The sequence below is a fragment of the Oncorhynchus mykiss genome, chromosome 7 (genome assembly GCF_013265735.2).
Source record: "Oncorhynchus mykiss isolate Arlee chromosome 7, USDA_OmykA_1.1, whole genome shotgun sequence".
NCBI classification, from domain to species: Eukaryota; Metazoa; Chordata; class Actinopteri; order Salmoniformes; family Salmonidae; genus Oncorhynchus; species Oncorhynchus mykiss.
In genome coordinates this window covers 11611898-11628522 of record NC_048571.1, presented here as the reverse complement: position 1 = coordinate 11628522, position 16625 = coordinate 11611898, and the positions used below count along the sequence as shown (strand labels likewise).

The 16625-nt window shown below is 44.9% G+C and overlaps 1 protein-coding gene across 2 annotated transcripts in view; it reads right to left on the bottom strand.

Moving 5' to 3' along the window:
- Window positions 1-401: 401 nt before the first annotated feature.
- Window positions 402-16625, bottom strand: part of LOC110528830 (lysine-specific demethylase 6A) — a 91216-nt gene continuing 74992 nt past the window's right edge. For both annotated transcript variants that reach the window (XM_021610962.2, XM_021610963.2), the window contains 9 exons: window positions 10650-10711; window positions 10485-10559; window positions 10243-10391; window positions 9613-9727; window positions 8859-9046; window positions 8522-8663; window positions 6850-6976; window positions 2443-2619; window positions 402-2224 (listed from right to left, as the gene is read on the bottom strand). In XM_021610962.2, coding sequence (XP_021466637.2) covers window positions 2198-2224; window positions 2443-2619; window positions 6850-6976; window positions 8522-8663; window positions 8859-9046; window positions 9613-9727; window positions 10243-10391; window positions 10485-10559; window positions 10650-10711 — 1062 coding nt within the window. In that variant the 3' untranslated portion in view covers window positions 402-2197. The remainder of the gene's footprint in view (window positions 2225-2442; window positions 2620-6849; window positions 6977-8521; window positions 8664-8858; window positions 9047-9612; window positions 9728-10242; window positions 10392-10484; window positions 10560-10649; window positions 10712-16625) is intronic.

Here is a 16625-nt window from a genome sequence, read left to right as displayed (position 1 = left end):
AGGTTGTTGACCTGGCATACAGTGTAGAATTCTGTGTGGGTGATTCTACAGCTACATTGTCTGCTGGGTTTTAGGCCCTACTCAAATAATCACTCACACTTGTCACTTAATCTCACGGTAAGTATTTTCTCCCAATTCAGAGACCGTGTGACAATGCTTTTGTATCATCAAATAAAATACAAGTTCTAGAAGCAGAGTTGTGATTCCTAATGTGTTGAGGTCTGCTGGATTTGGATTGGGCCCTGTTTTGTCTAGAAAGAACATTTTACTGGGTTCCTTTGTTCACTGTGGCCTTGAAATGTACATTGGGTCTTAAGTTGAAACACTCCAATGCAAAACAATTCATTATTTCTGCAGACATACTGTACGCACACACTGGTGAAAGCAATTACATCCATGGATTATTTGACAATTGTGTTTAATGACTCATCATAAAACATTCTTCAAAACAATAAAACAATTTTAAATGTAAGTTTCTGTACAACGCTTGCTTAGCAGTTTTATTTATATATAGAAAATGTACGAGGAGTTGTGTTAAAATGACAAAACTCCTTCAAATTTAATGGCAGGTACTCTGGAAAAAAATAACAGCATTCCATCAACAAATATTTTCAAGCAATAAATATGTATTTATAAATAGTGTAAATTTACATCAAGATTAGAAACATAAAAATCACAAATCAAACTTTATTCCTTAAAAGGAGTAGTAAACTTTTTGTACAACCAAATCAGATTTTTGATGTAAATGGCATGTTATTGAAGTTCGCGATTTCACTTGTTTGAGAAACTTAACACAACCAGCGAATCGTTTCCTCTTCCTCGTTGTGCAGTATGGGGGCCCTGAAAAAAATGTGATGCAGGTCTTTGAAATTGTCACTCCGCAATGCTATATTCCATTTTGTGCGTCTCAAGACGTTTCCCATATCCAGCTGTTTCATTCTCCGTGTAGACTGCTGCTACAGGTAACTGCCAAAATAAAGGAAACACCAACATAAAGCCTCTTAATAGGGTGTTGGGTCACAACAAGCCAGAACAGCTTCAATGCACCTTGGCATAGATTCAACAAGCGTCTGGAACTTCCTGTGTGGAAGCATCTCCGTTCAATATACTTTGTACCCCTCATTTACGCAAGTGTTTTGGCTGTGACCTGTAGAATGGATGGAGGTATCGCTTGAGTCGCAACAAAATGGAATATAACGTTGCGGATAAAGTTCAGAATGACGACGTCATCTGTATACAGTGTTTCCATTTCAAAAAGGACATATTGGGGTGTTTTTGAAGCCGTTGTTCATTTTTCAGAGCCCACATACTGCACAACGAGGATGGAGGAATTCAAAACGCTGGTGGCGGTAAGTTTCTCAAATCCAACTGAAATGGCAAAAAACTGTCTGGACCCTTCAATAAACATGCCATTTACATCAAAAACATATTTGGTTATAAAAAAAGCTAAATTCTCCTTTAGGTCAATGTGCAACCCATTTTTCTTTGTGACTTGGCTATTGATTTTCCCCAACATTTTTCCTCTTTTTTAAAAAACCTAATAAACAACCAAAAACTGAACGTCATAGCTCCAAAATAAAAGATAAAACATAAAAGCTGTAAAAAAAAGAAAAGAAAAAGGATAATCACCTAAACTCTTCACATTACAATTTTTTTGTAGATTTTGCCATCCAAAGAGTCTTAAAATTACTATCTACCATAGAAAAAGACCAGTTAGGCTAGTGCTCCTTAGAGGGAAGGAAAACAAAGGGATCACATCTCAGCCTGTTAACAGAATTAAAAAAAGAGAGAACAGGTTGTCCAGTCAGTAGTCTTTTAGGGTGGTGTTGCCAGTTGTGACAGATACAATATCTACAAAACATCTTCACTCAATAATAATTCCCACCCCTTTCCCCATATGTTTTTGGATTAAGTCCTCCATTAAAAAGAGCTGAACCATTGTTACAAGGGGGGAGTCCTGTGTTGGGAAGTGCGCTCTCTGGCGCCCCCCAGGGGGAAGAGGGGGGTTGACACGGCGCACTTGACAGGTTGCATAGACACACGCAGCCTCTGCTGCCTCCAGCCGTCGCTGTGGAGAACAGCCATACGGGGAGACTGTCTCGACTTTCCTGAATATCAGAAATGGTCCATTTTTCCTTTGAAATGAAAGATCCTGTAATGCTTGGTCGCCCCAGAGAAGCTGAAGGGATGTCTAATGTCAAGATGAAGATGAATGCAGAGGGGCCTGGCGAGAAAGAGGGAGTTCAATACCGATTCAGCTCATGAAACAGGAAACAAACAAAAAAAAATGTATTTTATAGAATTCCATTTATTGAAATGCACATGGAACTCTTCGACACAATCACTGGCCAATATACCAATCAAATGAGGAAGTCGTCCTTTAATAGGATCTCTACGTACATCCCAACAATGTCAATAGAGCCAAATCAAAGTGTGACTTACTAGTGTGAACTGGTCGTAGACCTGCATGAGATCATCCATCCGGTGTTTCTCTACAACCACAAAGTTATCCAGCTCGGCGCTGCCTTTCCGGGCACAGTCCTGGCAGTGAACCACATACTGCTTCTGCTTCCTGGAGAGGAGCTCGCTCCGCACAAACAGCAAGTTAAACACCTCCACCTGGAACACAGGCAACCAACACACGTCAGTAACTAGGGATGGGCATGTGTAATAGATTAGTGGACCTGAGGTGTAAACTCCACCTTGAAGCTGTTCAGTCATATCCCTGTAAGCCGGGGGAGGGTTCTACTGAGCTGTAGGGAATTGGTTTAAGGTCATACCAAGGACCATCTAGCTATTTCAATTAGAATTTTAACACCCCTTGAAGTAGAATTAACATACATACTACCATTCAACTGTTTGGGGTCACTTAAATTCCCTTGTTTTCCATTAAAATATACATGAAATTAGATGCAAAATGAATAGGAAATAGTCAAGATGTTGACAAGGTTATAAATAATGATTTTTAATTTAAATAACTTTGTCCTTCAAACTTTTGCAAACGTCATAGAATCCTCCATTTGCAGACCTTTGGCATTCTAGTTGTCAATATCTTGAGGTAATCTGAAGAGATTTCAGTCCATGCTTCCTGAAGCACCTCCCACAAGTTAGATTGGCTTGATGGGCACTTCTTACGTACCATACGGTCAAGCTGCTCCCACAACAGCTCAATAGGGTTGAGATCAGGTGACTTTGCTGGCTACACCATTATAGACAGAATACCAGCTGACTTTGGGTTGTTATCCTGTTGTAGGAGGAAATTGGCTCCAATTAAGCGCCGTCCACAGGGTATGGCATGGCAAAATGGAGTGAGTCTTCCTTCTTCAAGATCCCTTCAACCCTGTACAAATCTTTACCACCACCAAAGCACCCCCAAGACCATCAGTTTGCCTCCACCATGCTTGAGATGGCGTCAAGCACTCCAACATTTTCATGTTTTCTGCGTCTCACGAATGTTCTTCTTTGTGATCCTCAAACCTCAAATTTAGATTTGTCTGTCCATAACACTTTTTCCAATCTTCCTGTGTCCAGTGTGTGTTCTTTTGCCCATCTTAATATTTTTGTTTTATTGGCTAGTCTGAGATTTGGCTTTTTCTTTGCTCCTTTGCCTAGAAGGTCAGCATCCCGAAATCACCTCTTCACTGTTGACGTTGAGACTGGTGTTTTGCGGGTACTATTTAATGAAGCTGCCAGTTGAGGAACTTGTGAGGCATCTTTCTCAAACTAGACACTAATGTACTTGTCCTCTTGTTCAGTTGTGCACCGGGGCCTCCCACTCCTCTTTCTGTTCTGGTTAGAGCCAGTTTGCGCTGTTCTGTGGAGGGAGTAGTACACAGCGTTGTACGCGATCTTCAGTTTCTTGGCAATTTCTCGCATGGAATAACCTTCATTTCTCAGAACAAGAATAGACTGACAAATTTCAGAAGAAGTTCTTTGTTTCTGGCCATTTTGAGCCTGTAATTAAACCCACAAATGCTGATGCTCCAGATACTCAACTGGTCTAAAGGCGGACAGCTTTATTGCTTCTTTAAATCAGCACAACAGTTTTCAGCTGTGCTAACACAAATGCAAAATGGGTTTCCTAATGATCAATTAGCCTTTAAAAATGATACACCTGGATTAGCTAAGAACGTGCCATTGGAACACAGGAGTGATGTTTGCTGATAATGGGCCCTCTGTACGCCTATGCAGATATTCCATAAAAATAATAAAAAAGTAGTTACAATAGTCATTTACAACATTAACAATGTCTACACACACTGTATTTCTGATCAATTTGATGTTAAAGGGCAAAAAAAAAGTGATTTTCTCTCAAAAACATGGACCTTTCTAAGTGACTCCGGTAGTGTGAGAGAACGATAGATATGTAGCCCATATAAACCCAATGAATAACAGATTCACTACATGGAACAGTTCCCCAAAATAAACCCAATGGTGTTTGTTCTGTAGTCTGTCCTATATCTGAGAGTTAAGATCAGTCAACAAAATATATATTTTTACATATATTTAAACCCTTTTTGGCACTAAACTTTCTCCATATATACTTCCAGTCATTTTTTCAACTGGTACCGGGGCACCTTCAGTCGAGTCTTGTGAGGCCTGTGGGCATCCTAGAGCAAAACCTTTCCACAGAGGGGTCATATTCGTGTGTAGCCCAAACTGATGGGCTATAGACAGAAGTTGGCATAATCGGCTGTACAGACTTCAGATGAGTCAAGATGCTTTTGGGGTCCGAAAAGCAAAACGGACACCATGTTTGTGAGTCTTATCTTTCCATATAGGGGCTGTGTCCCACAAACAAAAATGTCCACAAGGTTAACAGTGTGGTTAGGGATGAAGGTTTAAAATAAGAGATTTTATGAAACTAAATTGTAGAAACAGGCAGGGTGTATGACTTTGTGGCTGTGGTAACTAACATTAATGACAACCCTACCTTGCAAACTGCTAGAATTGGTTATTCAAATCTATTACCCCCTAAACATACAGGTTCCACACTAACAACATGACTTTGATAAAGACATTTATCAGAATCATTAAGCCTAGGCCTATTCACCAAACAGATGACCTGGCCATAATTCATCCCCATGCGGTGTTCAATGGAGAACTGTTAACCCATTAAAAACATTCCAAAGAACAGGCATAATAACTAAATAAAACTTCTGTATATCCAAAAGGTTTGGGCCTGTAACCCTAACTGGCCAAATTGAGCCCCGTTTAAAATTATCCCTGAGAATAACTGTTCCAGACGCAAGACGCAATTCACACTATTCTGTTCAATTACATTATTTTAACTATAAAATACACATGGCCAAACAAGTCAGTTCGTCAAATTTTTGCCCTGCTTGGGCTTCCCCGGTCAACTGTAAGTGCTGTTATTGTGAAGTGGAAACATTTTGGAGCAACAACGGCTCCGCTGCGAAGTGGTAGGCCACACAAGCTCAGAACGGGACAGCAGTGTGCTGAAGCTCGTAAAAATCGTCTGTTGCAACACTCACTACCAACTTCCAAATGGCCTCTGGAAGCTACGTTAGCACAATAACTGTTCATCTGGAGCTTCATGAAATGGGCTTCCATGGCTGAGGAGATGCACACAAGCCTAAGATGACCATGTGCAATGCCAAGCGTTGGCTAGAGTGGTGTAAAGTTAGCCGCCATTGGACCCTGGAGCGGTGGAAACACGTTCTCTGGAGTGATAAATCACGCTTCACCATCTGGCAGTCTGACGGAAAAATCTGGGTTTGGTGGATGCCAGGAGAACGTTACCTGCCCGAATGCATAGTGCCAACTGTAAAGTTTGGTGGAGGAGGAATAATGGTCTGGGGTTGTTTTTCATGGTTCGGGCTAGGCCCCTTAGTTCAAGTGAAGGGAAATCTTAATGCTACAGCTTACAGTGACATTCTGGACGATTCTATGCTTCCAACTTTCTGGCAACAGTTTGGGGAAGGCCCTTTCCTATTTCAACATGACAATGCCCCCGTGCACAAAGCGAGGTCCATACAGAAATTATTTGTCGAGATCGGTGTGGAAGAACTTGATAGGCCTGCACAGAGCCTTGACCTCAACCCAATCGAACACCTTTAGGATTAATTGGAACACCGATTGTGAGCCAGGCCCAATCGCCTGACCTCACTGAGGCTCGAGGCTGAATGGATGCAACTCCATATTAATGCGCATGATTTTGAAATGAGATAGCCGATGAGCAGGCGTCCACAGACTTTGTCATGTAGTGTAGGTGTCTTGACTTTGATAAGCGCGCAGGAAAGAAGAGTGTTGTCTGCTAAATTAACAAAACAAGGCTATGCCATTCTACAAGCAAGCGCCACATTGCTGAGGTTACTACTTTTTCGAAGACTGTGTTCCACAATATAATATAACCTGTTGATACAGTTAACAAACATCTTAAAATGGCACTTAAAAAAAAAATCCCTGAATAAATAAGGCAATTAGGATTCATTACCTGTAATGGTTATGATATTAGGCATTGTTGTTCACAAAGACATAAATGTGCTTTTTTCCATTTGAGTACTCATTTTGAACAGTCAAAACATGTAAAATGCCCATTCCTATCTGTAATACAATCAACCAACGCGCACACACATGCACGTCAGTAACAGTCAACCAACACACACACTGAAGTCAGAAACGGTCATTTACTCAGTCGTCAACACATAATCCTGTCAGTTACTCACATGATAGTCATGGACTGTAGTCAATTTCTCTGTCGTCAACCAGAACATTACTGTCAGTTACTCAAAACAAACCTATCAATACTGACAATGTAATGACTGTGTGGGGTAGCAGCTTGGGTAAGGGACAAGGGGTTGAAATGGGCCGGAGCCCCTGACGTACCTCACAGATGGTGCAGTAGTGCGCAGGCTCATCCCTGTTCCTGCCCTGCAGTACCGTCTCCTTCCCTGCTGCGGCTAGAGCCTCCTTCACCGACTGACACTGCTTCAGAGTCCTCAGCAGGCAGTACCTACATCAAACACACCATGACATTAAAAGAAACCCAGACACCTACACGTTAAGGTTACGTTTTCCAGCAGCCACGTCATCAATATGCACGTCATCATCCAATCTGAAGCCCTCTTTTCAGGGATGCAAACTGCTGAGGGCACAAAAAGGTAACACTTTTCTTTTGTTGCACTGAGACATGCAAAAAAATCCTTGCTAGGGGGAAATGCTGGTTTTAACTAACTAAACAACAAAATAACATGATCAGTCTGTGTTTAAAATAAAAAGTGGTTAATGTGAACCTAAATGTAAGGAATGCAATCCAATATTATTTGTTGCCTAAACTTTACTGCAAATGACACTATAGAAGTCTTGAGGGAAAAAACAATACACTAATATTGCAGTTAGCCATGACAGCCTTTATAATAGAACGCTTGTGACCACACACATCTACATCTAAATATTGCACGTGGGGAAAAAAATATGTAGAAACAGGCATTCTATTTTTGCTCTAATATAGTGGCCAGTCTAGTAGACGACGATCAAGTGCACAAGGCAACATTTGTACATAAATAACGTTCACTGAGTAAAACATGTAATATTCCCCCCCCTCACTCACGCTAAAGTTTTACTGTCAAATTCAACACAACAAAAGCATCATCTTTGGGCTACACTGCACGTTATTACATTGTACACTTTCTGCCTGTGGACATCTGTTCTACAATGTGCCAGCAGAGCATGATACCCTTTGTTGGCATAATTGATCTCTTTCAGGCAGAGAGGACACCTGGCAAAGCTCTTTTTATCCACTGCAAGGAGTCATATACCAGTTAATAATATAGCGAATTGGTTAGGTTCCTAACGTTAGCTCATCTGATGTAACGTTATCTAGCTGGCTATCGGACTTCATTAGGCAGCAAATTTTCAAAACAAACTCAATTATTTGATCAGTTAAGTTGGCTAATGTTGCTCAACATTTTTCTGGCTAGCTAACGGTGAATTCGATCCAGCTACCACAGCAAGATATTTAATAATGCTTACAATTCTTGTTCCACCCCACTTTCTCCCTCACCTCAAAAACTTTTCAAAACGCCAGTTGATTTTCGGTTGCAGCTCATGAAGTACGCTTCCTCACCTTCTCACCCCGTCTCCGTGGTCAAACCTCTCACCTACCTCTTCGTTATGGTTCAGGGATACGCTACTGTAACTGGCAAACTGCCTTTGCACCCTACTGCTGTCTTTCCAGAGCGCGGGCTGATTCTCTAACCAGCAAATTGATAGTCTCTTCTCTCTTCAGTCGCGTGCTGCGCTGCATTCTGTTGTTATGTGAATGATTGGCTGAGCCTTGGATACAGCCAGTAGTGATCCAAAGCACCCCCCCCCCCTCTCATCAGATCTACACAAATCACATAAGTCACCAATTTTGGCGTATTTCGCTGAGAGGAAACTAGTTTGCATCCCTGTGTCACTCTCCACCCTTCATGACAGACTGGACACACACAGTTGTAACATGTGGCAGGAGAGATGCTCACAGGGTGAAACTAAACTGTAAAAGACGGTGACTTACTTGATCATCTGGAAGAGCTTGTGGTCGGACACCTTGATGTTGCGGGCCATGTTCCAGGAGAGGTGCACCATGGGTACATGTGACTTGACGCTCTGGAGCTTGTTCCACTCGTAACGCTCCACGGCCAGCTTGTACTGGTGGGCTGTGGATGTTGTGAAATTAATTACAACACTTTACAGGTCTAGAAACAGCTGACAAACTGATCCTGGAGTCAACTATCACTTTAAGAGATAATATCCATGTATTAATTTGTATTCATAAATACATGTCTTTTTTAAATTACTAAGTGTTTTTACAGTAACTGAAGGAGCAAACAAAAGCTGCATCGGGGGCTTACCACTGAGGGGTCCTACGTTCCAGGCAATGTTGTTGCACCAGCCGATGGCCTGGACCCAGTGGACGGTGCCCGTGTTGAGCCATACCAGGTCCCCCGGCCGCTGGATGAACCGGTAGACAGGCACATCTGCCTCATACAGGTCCTCCAGGTTGGGCCACCACGAACCCATCAGGAAGTTGATGTTGTTTCTGATGGAGAGCGAGGGAGAGGAAAAGAGCGAGGGGGAGTAAAAGAGCGAGGGGGAGTAAAAGAGAGAGGGGGAGGAAAAGAGCGAGGGGGTATTTCTTTTCAGTATTTTCTCATTTCTGTAAGAGATGTGGAATTAGGACTCGTATTAAAGACCATCTAATTTCAGTCTTTTGTGTCTTCTGGGCCATTCCTTTGTCTGTATTTAAAATCAGAATAGTTTTGTTGTGGAAGGCCAGAGAGAAGAGATGGGTTAGTTAGATCTCCCTTGTTTCATTAATGCCCTCATTCCTGGATTCAATTCAGCTTCCTTCCTTCCACTCAATATCTCCCTGAATCACTCCTTTTCCATTCAGACAGTTTGCTCTTCGTGTTCAAAGCGAGCCACAAAAGAAGCCGAACATTACCGTGACACCCCATCTGATGTCGTTCCATCTTTTGTATATTTATCCTTTTCTCTGCTGTTCTCGCAGACCCCCCCCCCTCACCCCCCCCATTTCTCATTCACTGACAACATCACTATTGTATAATGTATTATCACTAGCCTCTATGGTTGTTAGGTCCTTACTTTTCACAGAAGTTGCTCATCACTCCCCAGTAGGGTTCTGGCACAGCAAACCACTCACAGTCCCCAGGGCCGATGTTGATGTTGACAGAGCAGAAGTTATTGTGTTCCTGATGACCTGGACCACAGAGATAAAGAAAGACCGAGTTAGAACTGTATTATGTCATTTTTTGGGCGACCCCCCCCAAAAAACACATAGAAATGTTATTTATAGATCTGTCATTCTCATTGAAGGCAAGTCTAGAACACGCTAGATCTGTTATGTGAGAAATCTCCATGCTTCCCATTCTCAACTTTAGTTTTTTCCTCTTACTTTGGGTTTTGTACACCAGTTTTAAAACAGCTGAAAATACTATATTCTTGGTTCTGGAAAATATATTTCACAGCGGTTTAATGATTCTCTACACTGTACTTGCTTGTCTTGGCACAAAGTGAATTAGGCAAACTATTAGAATTTCAACCAGGAAATGGTAGAGGGATTTCTGCATAGTGCATCTTTAACAGTCTGTCTTTGTAACTCATAAGTATCAATATATAAAAGCACTAGAAACTGCAACAGCTTGTCCTATTAACATTGTATCGCTGTACCGTGCCCTTGCCTAATATGTACAGTGTGTGTGTGTGTGCATCTACCTGGTATCCTGCTGCCGGGGACCTTCATGTAGAGCTGGACAGTGTTCATGCCCAGGATGGTGTGTCCTACGTGGCTGAGCAGATTGCCAGCAGACACCACCCTGGCGAACGCAGGCAGCTTACTCAGCTCCTGCAGCTGTAGCTTCCACCTGGGGGATGAGGAGAAAGGGGGTGTGTTCAGAGGAAGCAATGGGGTTTTGCAACGTGTGACCAATGCCATGTCTGACAACACAAGCACGTACTTTCTTTCGTCCGACACGTCGATGTTGGTCCCAAATTTGATGTGCTTTAGGGGACCCCTCCTTTTGCGTGCCACACTGAACACAGCAGGAAGAAATGATGATTAGAAAAGGTTCAAAGGTTGTGAATCTATCAGTGAGAAATCCTGACAGGTGTGTGTTGCTCACCTCTCTGCTGATGCTGGCTCAGCGTCTGAGGGCTCCTTCAACGCCTTCTTCTCATTCTCCTCCTGAGAGTAAAGAGGATCCCATTCAAAAAGACACCGAGCATTGGGAAACAGGTGTGTGTGTGTCAGGGTTTCCGTTTCCGGATATTGCCACCCCCCCCTTAAAAGAAAAGCTGATAAATAAAACCGTCGCCGGCCAAAATAAATCCTATTACAGAATATTGCCATTTATTTTGATGGAAATACATTTTTACCGTCATGCTTATCAGTCTGTAGATTATTTGAATAATTTAGTGGAATTAAATTGTAGTGTTTATTTTTGTTAGTTGTTGGATAAATAAGATACACGATGGCTATCACAGAGACTATTTTGAGTGAGATTTCCTCAGCTGGTTGTTTATTTTCATTTCAATAATAAAGTTGTTTCTCAAAACCACTGTCACGTGGTTAATCAAAAATCGGAAATAAAATGATACAAATCTAAAAGTGAAGTCAACTAAGGCGAGACCACCAGCCTGCCATATGGACACATATGGATCCATTGGTAGCTAAATAAATGACTGCATGGAACTCAGCCTATAGACCAATACAGCAGTAGGCTATAACGTCCATTGCTCTTTCACACCGATTGGTGATTATCGAGGGGGAGATTGTCGGAAAGATTGATCAAGATCGCTTACTGCAAGGAACTACAGTATAGTTTTAATATATTATCATTCACAGTGGATGTTAAAAAAACAGCAGCAGGACAGGTGTGTCTATGCATCCTCAGGCGTGCATTCCCTCAACATTATCAGGACAGAGAAACCAGACATGCTCACATGGAGGACTCCAAACAAAACAGAATTGAAAATATTTACAAATCTCGTAATTGGTTACGAAATAAACCAAAACTAATTTCTCACAAGTGTAGCAGGTTGTGAACTCTGCAAACAATGTTCCCACTCTTGAGAATGGTAAATGACTCATTAATACAAGCTAGGGCTGGGCTACATGACGATATATATCGAGTGACAATAGAAAAACGTCTATCGTTTCATATTGTGCTCTATCGTTTATTTCGTGTATCACTCTTTACAGCAAATTTGCAACACAAACAAACATGGAAGAGAGTGAACGTGACACAGAGCAGAGACAGGGAGCTCGTACCTAAGAGGGTCAACGTTGGTCGCATGGACGTAGTTTGGGTATGAAAAGTCTGACACCGACCAGAAAACCATCCAACGCAAAATATGCAGCAGGACGGTCCCTCCAACAGGCTCAAACACCACTAACCTCCTTTACCATGTGAAACAGGCTGGTCCCTCCAACAGGCTCAAACACCACTAACCTCCTTTACCATGTGAAACAGGACGGTCCCGACAACAGGCTCAAACACCACTAACCTCCTTTACCATGTGGAACAGGCCGGTCCCGACAACAGGCTCAAACACCACTAGCCTCCTTTACCATGTGGAACAGGCTGGTCCCTCCAACAGGCTCAAACACCACTAACCTCCTTTACCATGTGGAACAGGCCGGTCCCTCCAACAGGCTCAAACACCACTAACCTCCTTTACCATGTGGAACAGGCCGGTCCCGACAACAGGCTCAAACACCACTAACCTCCTTTACCATGTGGAACAGGCCGGTCCCTCCAACAGGCTCAAACACCACTAACCTCCTTTACCATGTGAAACAGGCCGGTCCCGACAACAGGCTCAAACACCACTAACCTCCTTTACCATGTGGAACAGGACGGTCCCGACAACAGGCTCAAACACCACTAACCTCCTTTACCATGTGGAACAGGCCGGTCCCGACAACAGGCTCAAACACCACTAACCTCCTTTACCATGTGGAACAGGCCGGTCCCGACAACAGGCTCAAACACCACTAACCTCCTTTACCATGTGGAACAGGACGGTCCCGACAACAGGCTCAAACACCACTAACCTCCTTTACCATGTGAAACAGTACGGTCCCGACAACAGGCTCAAACACCACTAACCTCCTTTACCATGTGAAACAGTACGGTCCCGACAACAGGCTCAAACACCACTAACCTCCTTTACCATGTGGAACAGGACGGTCCCGACAACAGGCTCAAACACCACTAACCTCCTTTACCATGTGAAACAGGCCGGTCCCGACAACAGGCTCAAACACCACTAACCTCCTTTACCATGTGGAACAGGCTGGTCCCTCCAACAGGCTCAAACACCACTAACCTCCTTTACCATGTGAAACAGGCCGGTCCCGACAACAGGCTCAAACACCACTAACCTCCTTTACCATGTGAAACAGGCCGGTCCCGACAACAGGCTCAAACACCACTAACCTCCTTTACCATGTGGAACAGGACGGTCCCGACAACAGGCTCAAACACCACTAACCTCCTTTACCATGTGGAACAGGACGGTCCCGACAACAGGCTCAAACACCACTAACCTCCTTTACCATGTGGAACAGGACGGTCCCTCCAACAGGCTCAAACACCACTAACCTCCTTTACCATGTGGAACAGGCCGGTCCCGACAACAGGCTCAAACACCACTAACCTCCTTTACCATGTGGAACAGGACGGTCCCGACAACAGGCTCAAACACCACTAACCTCCTTTACCATGTGGAACAGGCTGGTCCCTCCAACAGGCTCAAACACCACTAACCTCCTTTACCATGTGAAACAGGCCGGTCCCGACAACAGGCTCAAACACCACTAACCTCCTTTACCATGTGAAACAGGCTGGTCCCGACAACAGGCTCAAACACCACTAACCTCCTTTACCATGTGAAACAGGCCGGTCCCTCCAACAGGCTCAAACACCACTAACCTCCTTTACCATGTGGAACAGGCCGGTCCCGACAACAGGCTCAAACACCACTAACCACCTTTACCATGTGGAACAGGCCGGTTCCGACAACAGGCTCAAACACCACTAACCTCCTTTACCATGTGAAACAGGCTGGTCCCTCCAACAGGCTCAAGCACCACTAACCTCCTTTACCATGTGAAACAGGCCGGTCCTTCCAACAGGCTCAAACACCACTAACCTCCTTTACCATGTGGAACAGGCTGGTCCCTCCAACAGGCTCAAACACCACTAACCTCCTTTACCATGTGGAACAGGCTGGTCCCTCCAACAGGCTCAAACACCACTAACCTCCTTTACCATGTGAAACAGGCTGGTCCCGACAACAGGCTCAAACACCACTAACCTCCTTTACCATGTGAAACAGGCTGGTCCCGACAACAGGCTCAAACACCACTAACCTCCTTTACCATGTGGAACAGGCTGGTCCCTCCAACAGGCTCAAACACCACTAACCTCCTTTACCATGTGGAACAGGACGGTCCCGACAACAGGCTCAAACACCACTAACCTCCTTTACCATGTGAAACAGGCTGGTCCCGACAACAGGCTCAAACACCACTAACCTCCTTTACCATGTGAAACAGTACGGTCCCGACAACAGGCTCAAACACCACTAACCTCCTTTACCATGTGGAACAGGACGGTCCCGACAACAGGCTCAAACACCACTAACCTCCTTTACCATGTGGAACAGGCTGGTCCCGACAACAGGCTCAAACACCACTAACCTCCTTTACCATGTGGAACAGGCTGGTCCCGACAACAGGCTCAAACACCACTAACCTCCTTTACCATGTGGAACAGGCTGGTCCCGACAACAGGCTCAAACACCACTAACCTCCTTTACCATGTGAAACAGGCTGGTCCCGACAACAGGCTCAAACACCACTAACCTCCTTTACCATGTGGAACAGTACGGTCCCGACAACAGGCTCAAACACCACTAGCCTCCTTTACCATGTGGAACAGGCTGGTCCCGACAACAGGCTCAAACACCACTAACCTCCTTTACCATGTGGAACAGTACGGTCCCGACAACAGGCTCAAACACCACTAACCTCCTTTACCATGTGGAACAGGCTGGTCCCGACAACAGGCTCAAACACCACTAACCTCCTTTACCATGTGAAACAGGACGGTCCCGACAACAGGCTCAAACACCACTAACCTCCTTTACCATGTGAAACAGGCTGGTCCCGACAACAGGCTCAAACACCACTAACCTCCTTTACCATGTGAAACAGGCCGGTCCCGACAACAGGCTCAAACACCACTAACCTCCTTTACCATGTGAAACAGGACGGTCCCGACAACAGGCTCAAACACCACTAACCTCCTTTACCATGTGAAACAGGCTGGTCCCTCCAACAGGCTCAAACACCACTAACCTCCTTTACCATGTGGAACAGGCCGGTCCCGACAACAGGCTCAAACACCACTAACCTCCTTTACCATGTGAAACAGGCTGGTCCCTCCAACAGGCTCAAACACCACTAACCTCCTTTACCATGTGAAACAGGCCAGTCCCTCCAACAGGCTCAAACACCACTAACCTCCTTTACCATGTGGAACAGGCTGGTCCCTCCAACAGGCTCAAACACCACTAGCCTCCTTTACCATGTGGAACAGTACGGTCCCGACAACAGGCTCAAACACCACTAACCTCCTTTACCATGTGGAACAGGCTGGTCCCTCCAACAGGCTCAAACACCACTAACCTCCTTTACCATGTGAAACAGGCTGGTCCCGACAACAGGCTCAAACACCACTAACCTCCTTTACCATGTGAAACAGGCTGGTCCCGACAACAGGCTCAAACACCACTAACCTCCTTTACCATGTGGAACAGGCTGGTCCCTCCAACAGGCTCAAACACCACTAACCTCCTTTACCATGTGGAACAGGACGGTCCCGACAACAGGCTCAAACACCACTAACCTCCTTTACCATGTGAAACAGGCTGGTCCCGACAACAGGCTCAAACACCACTAACCTCCTTTACCATGTGAAACAGTACGGTCCCGACAACAGGCTCAAACACCACTAACCTCCTTTACCATGTGGAACAGGACGGTCCCGACAACAGGCTCAAACACCACTAACCTCCTTTACCATGTGGAACAGGCTGGTCCCGACAACAGGCTCAAACACCACTAACCTCCTTTACCATGTGGAACAGGCTGGTCCCGACAACAGGCTCAAACACCACTAACCTCCTTTACCATGTGGAACAGGCTGGTCCCGACAACAGGCTCAAACACCACTAACCTCCTTTACCATGTGAAACAGGCTGGTCCCGACAACAGGCTCAAACACCACTAACCTCCTTTACCACGTGGAACAGTACGGTCCCGACAACAGGCTCAAACACCACTAGCCTCCTTTACCATGTGGAACAGGCTGGTCCCGACAACAGGCTCAAACACCACTAACCTCCTTTACCATGTGGAACAGTACGGTCCCGACAACAGGCTCAAACACCACTAACCTCCTTTACCATGTGGAACAGGCTGGTCCCGACAACAGGCTCAAACACCACTAACCTCCTTTACCATGTGAAACAGGACGGTCCCGACAACAGGCTCAAACACCACTAACCTCCTTTACCATGTGGAACAGGCTGGTCCCGACAACAGGCTCAAACACCACTAACCTCCTTTACCATGTGGAACAGGCTGGTCCCGACAACAGGCTCAAACACCACTAACCTCCTTTACCATGTGGAACAGGCTGGTCCCGACAACAGGCTCAAACACCACTAACCTCCTTTACCATGTGAAACAGGCCGGTCCCGACAACAGGCTCAAACACCACTAACCTCCTTTATCATGTGAAACAGGACGGTCCCGACAACAGGCTCAAACACCACTAACCTCCTTTACCATGTGAAACAGGCTGGTCCCGACAACAGGCTCAAACACCACTAACCTCCTTTACCATGTGAAACAGGCCGGTCCCGACAACAGGCTCAAACACCACTAACCTCCTTTACCATGTGAAACAGGACGGTCCCGACAACAGGCTCAAACACCACTAACCTCCTTTACCATGTGAAACAGGCCGGTCCCGACAACAGGCTCAAACACCACTAACCTCCTTTACCATGTGGAACAGGCCGGT